Source organism: Schistocerca americana, chromosome 1, assembly GCF_021461395.2.
Source record: "Schistocerca americana isolate TAMUIC-IGC-003095 chromosome 1, iqSchAmer2.1, whole genome shotgun sequence".
NCBI lineage: Eukaryota > Metazoa > Arthropoda > Insecta > Orthoptera > Acrididae > Schistocerca > Schistocerca americana.
In genome coordinates this window covers 438,388,739-438,404,238 of record NC_060119.1, presented here as the reverse complement: position 1 = coordinate 438,404,238, position 15,500 = coordinate 438,388,739, and the positions used below count along the sequence as shown (strand labels likewise).

The window sequence follows — 15,500 nt, the reverse complement described above, 5'->3', positions numbered from 1 at the left end:
TGTACCATCATATGCTTATATGAAATTATAAAGAAAATTTCCTATACTTATATTATTCTTGGTTAAATTAATTTCTTTCTCTGCTATTTCTTTGTTCCTTCAGGAATGAAACTTTTTTAAACCATGATAGGGATATAATCCCTTTATATTTCTTGTTTCAGGATGTCCTAAAAGATATTCTCCTGTATTTGGTATCCTCATTACCTCAAACGGTTGTTCATACATTAGTGGCCAGCCATGAGGGTTAGACGCTTTGTCTAAGTTGCCTTGTCACAGTTCACATGGCTCCTCCCATTGGAGGTTCAAGTCCTCCCTCAGACATGGGTGTGTGTGCGTTGGTTGTCCTTAGAATAAGTTAGATTAAGTAGTGTGTATGTCTATGGACCGATGACCTCAGCATTGATGCATGTGGATGTGTCCATAATGATACCTTTTCCCCAATGCCAAAGGATAGTCTTTGTAATACCCTCTTGACAAAATCTGTCTTGCTTTTTCTTGCCTTTTCAGTGAGATTTATTAAAGCTGTTCTAATCTTATCTTGCCAGTGGGTTTCTTCTTGTAATATCTTTGGAATCTTATCTGTCCATTCATTTTTTTCTATTCTCTCAAACATTAGTTCAGCTGGTGTAAGGTTTGTGGTCTTATGAGGTAAATTGTTCATGATTTCCTCAAAGGTATCAAGTTATTTTATCCATCTTGTTTGTTTCACATGGCAATAGGTTCACATAAAGCTGTTTAATTCATGAAAAACCCTTGCAATTGGGTTCATGCCAGGGTTATATTTGGAAGTCAAGATTTGTGTTATATTTGCTCAGGATAATGCATGCCTCCACCTATATTTCTTGGTCCACTGCACTGTGTAGTTTCCAAGACACAGGATAGAAACTATGACAGTATGTTCTGTGTGGCTTGACATTCACATGACATGTACAACCCTTCATGATACCTGGTTGCTCTTCAGATACTCTCGTATACTTCCATAATTGAGCAGACAATTGGGTCCTTTGCTCTTCCTTAAAGTGCTCTGGTTCACTTAACTTCTGTTGTATCTGCTCAGATACTTCTACTTGCACTACTCTAATCAAACTTGTCTTGAATTGGCGGTTTTCTTTTATTATTAATTGTATCTTTGCCCCTAGGCAGTATCTTCATGTTTTCCCTCTTTTCTTAGTAGGTCTACCTGGGCTAGAGGTCCGTTGATACAAAAATTTTGCCACGCAGAGTGGCCACACGGTTTGAGGCACCCTGTCACTGATTGCGCGGCCACTCCCACTGGAGGTTCGAGTCCTCCCTTGAGCGTGTGTGTGTGTGTGTGTGTGTGTGTGTGTGTGTGGTGTTGTTGTTGTTGTTGTTAGTTCAAGTTAGGTTAAGTAGTGTGTAAGTCTAGAGACCGGTGACCTCAGCAGTTTGGTTCCTTAGGAACTCACACACATTTGAACATTTGATCCAAAAATTTACCTTCCCAGTAGAAAAGTCTAATTTTGCATCCTTCTCTAGGATAGTCTCTAATCCAAGAACACTGTTGACTATTAATTTATCAACTACTTATGTACGCGCCTGTTATCGCCACATTTCCTAGATTCAGTTTTAGCATCATCTGTACCCTCAGGGGTTGGGATCACATGCCAAACACTCCTAGTATCTTTTAAAGTTGTGCAGTAAAAGTTTGTAACTGGGTCTTCTTCACTAATGTATTAAGTAGGTTCATAGATAGTAAATTTACTGATGCGCCCATATCCAAAACTACTGTCACTGGAATACCCTCTATTACAACTTTAATTGCAGATGTGGGTTCTTATAAGTATTCTTCTGTACATTTGGTTGTGTCAGCACATAGCTTCTCTTCTATTAACTTTCCCTCATTATATCTCATCATATGAACTTTCTGCCCATAGCCCCCATACCTTTCCTCGACCAGTCCTCTGGGGCACGATTCGGTCAAAATTAATTTTCCAAGTGTGATTCGTTTCCATGAATCACACCCTCTCTCATTTCTGTAATATCTGGTGTCTGTTGTCTCCAGTCATTATTCATTGGCACAGAAGGCCGCATCTGTCTGTTATTGTTTTGCCAATTTGTAGTATTTGGATTTACACTGTATCATGGGTTTTATCATTTATTGTGTCTATTCCATCTGTTTCTTCCATAGCAGAAATTATTCCCATTGCCACTATGCTGGTTACAATGTTCATCATAATTATTAAAATGCTGCGGGGTGTAACTCACATTTGTTTTTTGAATAAGCTGATTGCTTGCACGGCTGCCATAGGCATTATTCGCTTGCGATTACGAGTTGTGTCTATCTGCTCTTGTCTTAATGTCTTCTTGGATCAAGTCAATGGGGTCCAAGACTGACCTAAATTCTTCTACATTCTCCTCTGATGCATGAATAAATTTTTCTCACATCTCAGCTGGAAGTGTTGCCTTCAAAATATCCTTAAGCATTGTAGGCTCATCCCAGTATCTTGCTTTGTTTAAATACTTCTCAATGTATCACCGTAGTAGACTTACAGATTTTGAACAGAAAGGTTCCGGGTTAAATACTTCTTTCCTTAATTGTTCTTGCATGCTGTGATGGTACTTGAATTACGTAGCCATTATGGCACCTCACCTCAACCTCTCGATACCAGCAATATTCTACTGTGTTTCTGTAAAATAATTAACATATTTATGTGACAACATTCAGATTTGATTTCATTAATGTAGAGGTACTTTGATACATCAATATGTTTATATTGCAATGATATTATTCTTATGTGTATTCTTTCTTTTGTCACTATGATCTTTGACGTACTTGTAACTCTGAATTTTGGGCTCATAAGTGGTTATTAGTGTGTCGAGTCTTGGTCATCATGTTGAAAAGACGCAAATTGTAGTCAGTTTATGAAATGTGAACTTTAACAATGAGTTAGATATTTTCAAGTATGTTTTATATTGTGAAGTGATGTTGCAACAAAAGTAATAAAAAAGAAGTGTAACTTAAATTTGGAGTGCTGACTACTTTTTTACATCACCATTGTCTTAACTTGCAAAAGTTTAATCTTCAAGAATGTTTTATGAAACACATCTGTAAAACTATTGAATATTGCAGAATTACACCTAGGCCTCTTTGCATCCAAGCTTGGAATCATCATTACCTAGATTTTTGACGATTGAGCCATGAGTTCACAACGAGACCATGTGGGAAACACGAAAAGATGAGTGCCTAGTTTATCCATTATTTCAAGAAATGACTTCATTAACTGTGCTCTAATGATACCTGCCACACAATATAACTTTGTTGTTGCCCGAAAATGCAATATTTAGCAGCGTGAGCAACACTACAATCATAATTAATTTTTGGCCTTTGTTGTGGTAGGGTTGTTAGAACGTGGGTGCTCTTGCTGGGATAGGCAGCACCAAATATTCAAAAATTAACAGTAGATGTGTTTCAGGAAAAGTACATAGTGAATCTGTTATGAAAAATGTTGACAAAAACCTGACAATCAAATATTAAGGGAACACAACCACAGGACGAAAAATGGATGCAAAAGACAATGGGACAACAAAGGATTTAAAATAAACACTATGACTGGATTCTGACGGAGAAGACTTCAGCTATAAGCTAAGTAAAAATTCTAACGAATTTTGTAATTTGGTATTGTCATTTTTACTGGTTCATTTTTTGTTAACAGTTAATAATGGACAAAATTAATGAAGGGGAAGGAATAGCAGGGGGGGGGGGGAGAATCAAAAACTTGATAAAATAGAATTTAGGTAGAATTTAGAATTAATACTGCAACTCCTGAACAAGCAAAATGAAAATATAAATAATTTAAAATCAGAAATGAGGGCTGAAATTGATGAAAGGTTAGGGGAGAATTTGAATAAGCAATTAAATGTAATAAAAACTGAGTTAACCGAGGTCCAAAATACACTGGAAGGTAACTTACAGGCGATAAAATTGAGGGTAGACAATGTGGAGAAAAAAGTAATTGTTTTTGAAAATGAATTCATTGCTGAAAATAGTAACAGAGTCAGGGAAATTCAGGAACTTCAAAATGAAAATGAATCACTAGATGCAAAATTAGATGACTTGAAAGCAAACAATATTAATGCAATCAGTAGTGTTGAGAAAAAGGTTGACAGTTTAGAATCAAATATTACCAATAAAGTAGACACATTAAAAACTAAAATAAATCAAGTTGAAGAATATGTTGTTAACAAAAATTTGAACAGTCATAGACCAGTATGGTCGAACCTGTTAGTGAAAAGTTTTCCTTGAGATAATTTGCACCCAGTTGATTTTTTGCACCATTGCAAGGACAATTTTGTGCCAGGAATGTCTGATAATTCAAAAATTAAATTTGTCAAAAAATTTCTTGAAGGGGAGGCCCTATCCAGGGCTAACCTAAATTTCGATCAGTGGGAAACCTTTGCAAATTTTGAGAAAAGCTTTTTAAACAAATTTTGGTCAGAATCTGAACAGGGGAGGATTAAATCTGAATTTTTAAATGGACCTATTTTCTGAGGGAGAGTGGGCACCATGAAAGCATTTTGTAAAGATCAATTGAGAAAATTAATAGATTTAGATAAACCGTTTGGTGAAATGACACAAATAGATGCACTGAAAAGGAGGCTACCTGAAAAATTACAATGTGATTTAGTTCATGGGTCTGATGATTATTTGGAAAATTTTTTAAAATATGTGGATAAATTGGATAGGGCATTAGAAAGAGGGAATATGTAAAATTTTAACAATGGTGAACACCAACGGGGGGGTGGGGGGTGGGGGGTGGGGGGGTGGTATTCAAACAGGTATGGAGAGAGGAGAGAATACAGAGACAATAGACATGAACAACACAGGGGAAACAATAGGGATCATAATGGTAATGACAGAGACAGGGAAAAGAAATTTTGGAAATAGAAACAGGTGGGATGACAGAAACAGGGAGGAACAAAATTGGAGATCAAACAACACTGAAAACAGGCAGGAAAACTCCAGACAACCTCAATGAGGGTCGGCAGTTTTGGGGCAAGAAAATTTAATCACAATAGGACCTACAATAACAACTGTGAATTTACAGATAGAGGAAGAAGGATAAATGTAACTAATTATTATAATAAAACCAGTGAAAGACAAAACAAATACACACCACGAATAACATACACTCATTTTCAACACCAAATTAATACTTTTAATTTTGATCAGAAATTTTGGGATACGATAAGAGAAAATAATCATGTTGAAAGGAATAAGGTAACTACTTCTGAGAACAAGCCAGATGAGGATATTGCAATTGTGCCAGAATTTTATAATTGGGTAGAGAATGAAAATCTATATAATTCTGAAGTATCTGACAAACATTACAGCTATGATTTGAATAAGTTATTTAATGAAAATGAAAAGTTATGTGAAGAGAGAGAGATGGAACTTAATTTGACTGTGGATAGGATGCATGATGAGGAAAGTTTAGATTTTGATAAAAATACGAAAACTAATGAGGTTGTTGGGAGTTGTACGGAGGTAAGTGATGGTGAGATTAATGCTGTTGGTGAGTATCAGGTATTCGTCAAGATTATTTCAAGTGAATTAGTAAATCTATGTGATAATGAAGTTGATAACTGTGAGCATTATGATGAGGTAAGTGTGGTTAGTAATGAGGAAGTGGACACTCATGCATCTGAAGAACAGGTAAAGTTAAGCCAGTGTAACCAATGTAATGTAGCAGAGGACTGAAATGTTGTGCCAGCTAATAGTATGAAGTATTTAAACCCACATACAAGTTCTGAAGGAAAAGGTGAAAAATTTTTAAAAATATTATGGAACAGTTGCTATTACAAAACAGATAGGGAAGAGTTTTGGAACTATTTAGCTAAAATTTGTAGAAGGTTATATCCTCACTGGTGGCAAAGAGTAAAATGTAATGAATTGCTGTTGTATGCTCAACCAGTTGTATCCATAGATGATGTTAATGAAAATGTCAATGTGTGTGTGAAGCTATTAAAAACTGATCGTGAAAATAATGAGGTTAATTTTAGAGAAATTGAAAATGACCTGTTACATGAGCCATTAAAAGAAAAAGTAGAAGAATGTGAATTAGGGTCTTCATACATTAAAGGTAAAGTAAACATTTGGGAGGGTAAATGTCTCATTGATACAGGGGGTCCTATTTCAGCCATTTCAGAAAAATTCAGAAATAAAATTAAAGAGTGTTGATTTTGTTGAGGCCCCTGTGATGGGAGTAAAGATAAGAGGAGCTACAGGCAAACACAGTAAAGTCATCAAAAGTAAAGTATTTTTATCATTTGAAATAGAAGAAGTAAAATTTGAGCAGGGTTGTCTTGTTATTCCAAGTTTAGAAGAGAACATAGTGTTTGGCATGGACTGGGTGTTAAAGGTAAGTGCTGCATTTAACTGGAGTGAGGTGAAGTTAATTGTGTGTGAACCGAAAAGCAATATTACTGTGTGTACACAACTGTTTATTATACACTGTTGCAATCATGTCAGGAAAATCATAGACTATGAAGAGAATTTGTACTGTTATGATGACAAGCCTGAGCTAAATTTTTCCGGTCAAAATTATGAAAACCTAGTTAAAAGCAAAGTAGAGGAAGCAATTAATTTGGACAGTGAACAATAGAGACAGTTGGAAAATTTATTGTGGGAATTTCAAGATGTTTTCAATGAAAAACCTGGAAGAGTCAAGAATTATCAATGCACTTTACACCTTAAAAAATCATGAACCTTTTTTTCTCAAGCCTTATAGTATTCCTTTTGCAAAAAAAAAAAAAAAAAAAAAAAAAAAAAAAAAAAAAAAAAAAAAAAAAAAAAAAAAAAAAAAAAAAAAGGTTGAGAGTGAGATACAAAAAATGGAAGAAGTAACAGTGATCATAATAATCCTTTGGTTGTGGTTTCCAAATGTGGAGGGGGTGTGGACTTGTACTTGATTCTAGACACCTTAACAAACTTTTGAAAAGAGAAAATGATCATCCAGAAAACATAGATGAACTGTTACATAAATTTGAATGTGTGAAATTCATGAGCAGCTTAGACTTAACTTCAGGCTTTCACCAAATTTCTTTAGAAATATATTCTAGAAAGTACACTGCATTTTTGTATGGGGGGAAAAAGTTATCATTACTGTGTTGCACTATTTGGACTAACTGTTTCTGTTGCTGAGTTTATTAGAGCATTAGATCTTGTTTTGGGGGATGAACTACTGTCTAAACTTACTGTATATGTAGATGATATTTTGATTTCTGGAAAAACATGGGAAGAACATTTTGAATTGCCAACACAGGTGTGTTAAAGTTAGAAAAAATGTAAATTTGGGGTAAGTGAATTGAAATTTTTGGGACACATTATTTCGGAAAAGGGGATTGAACCTGACAGAGAAAAAATTGAAGCTATAGAGAAGGCTCCTGTTCCTAAAAATAAGAAACAATTAAAATCTTTTTTTGGTCTTGCTGGATTTTACAGAAAGTATGCCAGTACTCAAGCTATGAACGCTTCTTGTTTATGTGATCTATTAAAGAAAAATACTGTCTGGGATTGGTCATCTGATTGTCAAAAAGCATTTGATGAGATAAAGAAACAACTTTCACAGACCAGAATTCTATATAGGCCTGACATGTCTTTACCCTTCTGTCTACCAGTTCCTTGATGTCAGGTACTGACAAGCCTGCAATTTGCTGGTATCACAGGAGATCTCGGGACATGGCAAAGCATGAATACAGTGCCCTGCTCACCCCCAAATGTTGGTAGTAATCAGATGTAAGTGCACTGACCAATTGCTGGCTGTCATCTCAGCACCTTCATCAGTGGGCGTAAGTCTGGGCAGAAATATCTCGTAGATACTGATTCTGACATACATGTGTTCCCACACACAAAACTGCACAGCAAGCAGCTCCACTCCCTGTTCTGTTTGACTACTGCCAACAATTCAATTATATTGACATACAGAGTAGATCAGTCAGAATTTTTGAATAGGGCATAACTTCACATGGGATTTTATGGCTGCAGACATGTCAAAACCTACAATAGGTGCAGATTTTTTGACACATTATCAACTGCTTCCTGACATGGTGAATACACAGCTTTTTGATGGTGTCATTGTGTTGACAACTGTAGGTTTTCATTGAGATGTGACAGTTCTCATGGTTAAACTTGTGCAAGATATATGTGGCAAGTATGCTGACTTATTGAAGAGATTAACAGACTGACAAGACCTCCAGGAGCAACAAAGGAGATACCCCATGACACGGTGAATCAGAAGGACCATTAGCCTCCCGCAAACATTGTCACTTGTCACCAGATTGAATTGCCATAGCGAAAGTGGGATTTGATATCATGATTTGTGAAGGGATGATGTGGCCACTGAGTAGCCCCTAATCATCTCCACTACACTTGGTACCAAAAAAGAATGGCACATGGTGCTTTTGTGTGATTATTGGACCGTAAAAGCTAGAAGTGACCCCAATCAATACCCCATACCTTTGCTTCAAGACTGTAGTTATGCATTATGTGGCATGATTGTATTCAGTGTTTTAGATTGTCCAAAGGTATAAATGCAGATTCTTATGGTGGGAGCAAACATACAAAAGACAGCCACTATCACTCTTTTTGACCTTTTCAAGAGATGGTCCGTGATGTTGGGCCCACAAAATGCAGTGCAAATAAGGCAAAGGTTCATTTATTATGTGCAACAAGCCCTAAATTTCTGCTTTGCTTATCTCAATGACATTTTTATGCTCTCCACCTCTCTGGAGCAACGTCATCAACATCTTACTGAAGTGTTCAGAACATTGGAAGGGTATGGTGTCATCCTAAGTACTGCCAAGTGTGTCTTAACGTCATCAACATCTTACCGAAGTGTTCAGAACATTGGAAGGATATGGTGTCATCCTAAGTACTGCCAAGCGTGTCTTCAGCCAGGCACAAGTTGATTTTTTGGCCACTGGATCATGTTGTCGAGCTCGCTACCCTTGCCGTCAGAAGACATGGCTACAGATCATCAAAGAACTGCATCATATGTTGGTGTCTTCACTTTCTATTGCTGACATCTACCTCTAATGAATGAGTTCCAAGCACCATTAACAGCAGCACTCACTGTCCCGAAGAGCAAGGGAAACACACCAGTTTTGTGGATTGATGGGATGATCTCAGATTTCAAAGCAGCCAAGTGGAGTATAGTGGATCTGGCTTTACTCATGCAGACAGAACTGAGTGCACCACTGGCATTGGTAGTTGATGCGAGTCAAGTGGCAATCAGAACAGTGTTGAAACAACTTTGTGATTGAGCATAGCAGCTGCTAGTATTCTTCTCACACAAGCTGTCTCTGCCTCAACAGAAATGTAGTGCCTACAACAGAGAGCTTTTAGCAATCTTTGAAACCATTAAATATTTCCAATCTCAGCTGGAGGACACACAATTCCCAAACATAAGCCACTCCTATGTGCCTTCCAACAGTTCGTCAGCATGGCAAGTTGGTCTACCTTTCTCAGTTCAGCACAGATATAAAACACATTTATGAAACAATATAGTGGCTGGTTAAAGACTCCAAATCATCAATCAAACTTTTGATAGCAGAAATTCCTGGCACTCATGCAAAGTTGTACTGCAATGTGTCCAGTGGCAAACCTTGTTCTTTCCTGTCAATGAAATTCAGGAGATTTGCTTTTGATAATATACTGGGTAACTGTAATTAAAGTTAAACTTTCAAAATGCTGTAGAAATAACACCACTGGTCAGAATGACGTCAAATAGCAATGGAATATTATCAGAGGAGGGGGAAAACGTATAGCAGAAGAAGAAAACAGTGTGAAAATTGATCAATAGATGGTGCTGTATGTGTCAGAAAAACACCTGCCATGCGCACGATCCATTGAAGTTGGTATAAACACGCCAGGTACATGACTTTTCCTCCTTTCATGTCTGTGACATTTGCCATGACTGTCTCAATGCAGGATCATGCTCTGCTTGTAAAGCTGTATTACAAGACTGATGACTGTGCTCACGTCACTCTGCGTAAGTTCCGGTCATTGAAGGGTTTGGAAAAAGGCGTTGTTCCAATGACTGCTGTGGGTCTGGATAAAATGATTCAGAAATTCGAAAAGACAGGTTCTTTTGGTGTGCAACCTGGTGGAGGGAGGAAACGAATTGATTTGAAGTCAGTGGAAGCAGTGGCAATAGCAATGCAGGAGGTGACAAGTGGAGGTGTGCAAATGTGTAGTGCATGGAGAATTGCCTGAACATTGGACATACCCCATGCACTGTGTAGCCATCCAAAATTACCCTTGTGTATGTGTTGTTTCCTGTTGACCTGCCAGCAAGAGAGACCTTCATTTTAGAATTTCTTGCTCATATGGAACTGGACAATGATGGGCTGTGGAAGATTTTGTGGTCGGGCAAATCCCACTTCCATCTGGCAGGGTATGTCAATACACAGAATTGTTAAACATGTGCAATGGAAAATTCACACACATATCAACTAGTAGCACTTCATCCTGGAAAGTTCACTGTGTGGTGCAGGTTTATGGCATCGTTTATCACAGGGCCATATTTTTTTTAAGAGGCAAGTGCTTCTGGTCCTGTTACCTGTACCATCACTGGTGAGTGCTATGAGTGTCTTTTGTGCAACCACAGCATTCCAGCTCTCCAATAGCATGGATCTGTAGATGGGATCATTTTTATGCAAGATGGCACATCTCCACACATTGCAAATCCAGTTAAGCAGCTGCTGAAGTGCAATTTCAGAAGTGCTAGAATAATCAGCCTCCATTTCCCTACAGCCTGGTCATCCCAATCACCTGATCTTAATCCGTGTGACTTCTGGCTGTAGGACTATCAGTGTTCCAACTGCAAACTTAGTTGCATAGAAGGCATGCATTGCACAACACATTCTGAACATGACCCTGAAAACACTTCAATCAGTTGTAGAACATACTGTTTCTTGATTTAAACTTGTTGCAGAATATGGTGGACAGCATACTGAACATGATTTGCACCACTCACATGGAAATTAATAATCCGATTTGATTTTGGTTGATGCTTTTTATGTGGTTTTTGGCCTCAGGACAATTAAAAACCAATGTGATTGATGATTTTTATGTGGGTTTTGGCCACAGGACAATTAAAAACTGATGTGAGTGATGCTTTTTATGCAGTTTTGGGCCTCAGAACAATTAAAAACAAATTTTTCCCATCCGATGTGATATGATCTTGCCATGGTGGATGGGCTTATGTAACTAACAGTATCACACTTGTACAGCCATGCACACTGATAAGTACAATTTGTTTAACATCAAATGTGTACACGTTAGGCATTGTTGTATGAGTCATTTGACATTTGTGTCTTACAGTACCATCTATTGCTGCGTTTTTTAACTCTTTATTTTTCTTCTGCCATACATTTTCCACTTCTCCTACAATTGGTTTTACATGGCCAGAAGTCAAGAAACATTGCTGAGACTGGGCACGGCCATGTATTAAATGGCATCTCAACATAGCCAACAGACATGTGCATGTGCCAGTGGATAACTTTCCAGGTAAAACAGTTTGATTTGCACATGTTTGTATTGTTATTGTCAGCTCCTTACCTGCATTGAAAGGCAAATGTTATTTATTAACAATGATAGACTGCTTTGCCTACTGGCCAGAAACTGCATGAGTAGACAACATCTCAGCAGAGACCTTAGCTTATGCCTTTGTTTCTTGTTGGATGTGTCATATTGTGGCTATCCTTCACATGTCATGACAGATTGCAGACAACAATTTGAGTACAGACTATTTATATGGTTGACTAAATTATGTGACACTGTGTTTCATAGAAAGATGAGCTATCACCCCACAAGCAGTGGGATGACAGAATGCTGCCACCGATCGTTGAAAGCAACCCTGATTTACCATGATACAAGTTGAGAAAAACAGCCCTCCTTATGCTTTTGCTTAGTCCAAGAAACACAACCCAGATTTTGATGCTTCAGCTGCCAAACTGATGTATGGTGAAATGTTATGGCTGCCAAGGGAGTTTTGGGTACATGGTTCTTGCAGCTACATAACTTGACAGATGGTAATTTTATTTGTTCATTGACAGAACACATCTCCCACACCCAGCCTTGGTAACTGTAGGCATGTCGCCAGTCCTACATATGTACACAAAATCCTTCTCAAGTGCTCACACATAACACTATGCTCTGATGGTGTCAAACACCTGTTACAACTATGTTATACTCTGGACTACATAGAGCAGTGCAATGATGGGGCTTCATGCTTTAATTATCGTTAATACAAAATGAGGTCAACACAGCACAATTGCAACTCAGTTACAACTGCTTTGTCACCAAGGGTTCCAACAACTGTTGACATGAAGAAGCCCACTGGAGAAACAACACAATTGGGTTGTAGCATCCATTACCATACAACATTTTTGGACACCACTTCACTTTCCCAGCAGGGGCTCCAGTGCAAGTAGTGCTGTTCTCGTGCATAATTTTGTAATGCTTTCGAAGTGCTTCCACACCAGGCACTAGAGTCATTGTATTCTATTATGCTTGTGTGCTTACTTTTAGAATAGTCTTTTATTCCATTGTTTATTAGTTGTGGAAATGATTTTTGACTAGTGTCTATTCTAGTTGTCAGATTGATTCTACTTCCATGTAAAATGCCTCAATCTAACATATGTCATTACCAATAACCAATAAAGGGTTACTTATTCTGACATGAAGAGTTTCTTTCAATATATCAGTGGCTAATAGTATGCAGGCAGGAATTTGTTCAGACAGCCCCAGACACAAGGTCACTCTATCAGTTTGTTAGTATGATATGTGAGCGTTGTGTTATGGCTTTGAAGTAACCTGTGTAGTGAAGAATCAAGAACACTATTTCAGAACATGGTTTTATAGAGGTTTTGACTAAAAACTAAGTGTATATCTAAATGTGAAGATAAAACGACAAAACAGACTGCCTCCTGTGGTCATAGGCTCCTTTCTCTCTTGTAATACATCACATGTAAATTGTTATACTTTGTACAGAGAGATGTTGTCAAGAAACTACAAGCTGCAGAGAACATATAGCTAAACAGAAATATTATCTTGAAGTACAAAGAATACTTGGCACAACAACACTATTATTTCAGAACAGGTGATGTAGATCTTATACTGAGTTGGTGAATATACACATTAGAAAAAGTATTTCAGTGGTATACAAATCCTTTTGTGTCATGTTTATACAGCTCAAATTTCATACTTGTTTATACAGGGTGTTCAGAAATTCCCATTACAAACTTCTACAACTTGAAGGGGGGAGTGAGTACATAATTTTTTTAAATAGGAAGCCATGCCTGGAAATGTACCATTCGCATTCTACAACAGTTTCAGTTTAGATGTATAACTCACCTATTTCTGCTTGATGAACTGAATTAAGTGTGATACTGTATAATTATTAGGTAACAATTTGAAAGGAAACGTAATGAGCCCCATTTGTTTGTATTAACACTTAAACATTACATGTTTGCATTATTCCAAAACAAAAAGAACTCAGCACACTGTACATATAGAACAATACTGATGCATTGCAACAGCAGCTTGTGTCAGAACAATGCATGTGTGGCAAAGCATCTTCTGGTAACACTCTTCATCCTACTTGTTGTCTCTTAAGTTTCTAGCATAGTCGCCAGAACTCATGCTAGCAGATCTCACTTTATCTCTACAGGAGTCTTGTAAACTAAGCTTTGCATGAAACCCCACTAGAAGTAGTCCACAACATCCTGTCTGTCTTATTGCATACCAGGACAAGCAAACCTTGAAACTTTTCTCTCTACTTCAGCAGACACAAACATATTACACATCTGAAATGCAAGCATTGTAGAATGTGTTGTGACTCGCCGATCATTCAAAGTGCCGCCGCGCAATTACGTGTGTCCTCTACATGCGGCGCTGTCTGCCAGCCATGCAGCAGCTGCGCCACCTAAGCGGTCAGCTGAGCAGCGGCCGCTAGACTGGGAATCAGTGCTCATTCGAATGCTAACGTGTACTCATGTCTTGCTTCTCAACTTACTCTGTGACTTATATGTGTTGTGTCGTTCTGAAATATATGTGTTAAACTTGATGTTATAACAATTGGTGACGAGGTAGTGGATTTTTCCTTTTCACCGTTGACCCACAGGTTTCCATGGCTACTGTCGAGCAACTATTGCAAAATCTCCTTGAACAGCAAACGCTTCTAACAGCGGCGATTCACGACTTCATCGCGGCGTCAAATGCAGGGCATTTCTTGTCGTTGGCTATACCTCCTTTTCCTCCTTATGACGAGATGGTGGAAGACTAGTCTGATTATGAAAAACGTCTTCGACAGCACTTCTTGGCATTTCATGTCATGGATGAACAACCATGTAAGTCTCTGTTCCTTTACTGGATTTCACCTCAAATGTATCAGTTGTTGACGCAATTGCCTCCTTTGAAGGATACTGCATCTTTGTCCTTTGCTGAAATGTGCTCACTTCTGTCTGTCTATTTTCAAAAGCAAACGCATGTGGTAGCCTCTCGTGTTGCCTTTTATCGTTGTCAAAAACAGCCACATCAATCCTATCGTGCTTGGGCTGCTGAACTTTACGGTCTCAGTCGAAAGTGTCAATTTGTTACTGACATTCACAAAGAATCCTATGGTGATTCCATGGTACGGGATGCAATTATCCGGTCGGCAACGTGCCCTTCAGTTGGCAAATCTGACTCTAGATGAAGTTCTCTCCATTGCGCAGTCTTTTGAAATTTCTCACGCCGCTGGGGCGCAAATAGAGGCGTGGGGTGATGTCGGGGAAATACAACCTCTGTGCGCTGTTGATGACGCATGCGGTGCGTCCCCGCCGGCCAACGTGGCCGCAGTGCGCTCCCACGCGCAGCCTCGGCATAACCATAAACAAACCTCTAAGAAACTTCAGCAAAATCCCCGGCAACTTCCTTCATGTCTGCGGTGTTTTACGAAACATTCCCTTGAGGATTGTCCCCAACGTTGGGCTGTGTGTCACAATTGCAAAAAGAAAGGTCATGTGTCTTCCATTTGCAAATTTGACCGCATACATGATGTTCATGAATATGACGCTGATTCTGATTCTGTGTTGTCTGTCAATTGCACTTCTTCCCTTTCAGGGAAGTTATTCCACACTGTCCACATTCCTGGTCAAGATGTTTGCATGCAGGTGGATACCAGTTCTGCTGCCACTATAATTAATTCTCAGACGTATCTTCAGTTGGGTTCTCCACTCCTGTCACCTGTCACTCAGCAATTACAGACGTACAATAAACAGAAGATTTCTCTCTTGGGACAGTTTAATGCTGAGGTATATTACAAATCCATCGTTCACACTGTTCCCATATTTGTGGTCGACCAGAGTAACGCAGAGAAACTTTTTGGTTTCGATGCCTTTCGTTTTTTTGGTTCTCCATAGATGTTGTCTCTGATGCTATTCCTTATGCTCAATTGGATTCCTTGTCGACGACATTTTCATCCCTTTTTTCTCCT

General features: G+C 38.3%; 1 protein-coding gene across 1 annotated transcript in view; it reads left to right on the top strand.

Moving 5' to 3' along the window:
- Nucleotides 1-11,893, top strand: part of LOC124559509 (myosin-16-like) — a 52,270-nt gene extending 40,377 nt beyond the window's left edge. Inside the window, exons 5-7 of the mRNA XM_047130912.1 lie at nt 3,935-4,228; nt 5,192-5,674; nt 11,813-11,893. Coding sequence (XP_046986868.1) covers nt 3,935-4,228; nt 5,192-5,674; nt 11,813-11,893 — 858 coding nt within the window. The remainder of the gene's footprint in view (nt 1-3,934; nt 4,229-5,191; nt 5,675-11,812) is intronic.
- The last annotated feature ends 3,607 nt before the right edge of the window (nt 11,894-15,500 follow it).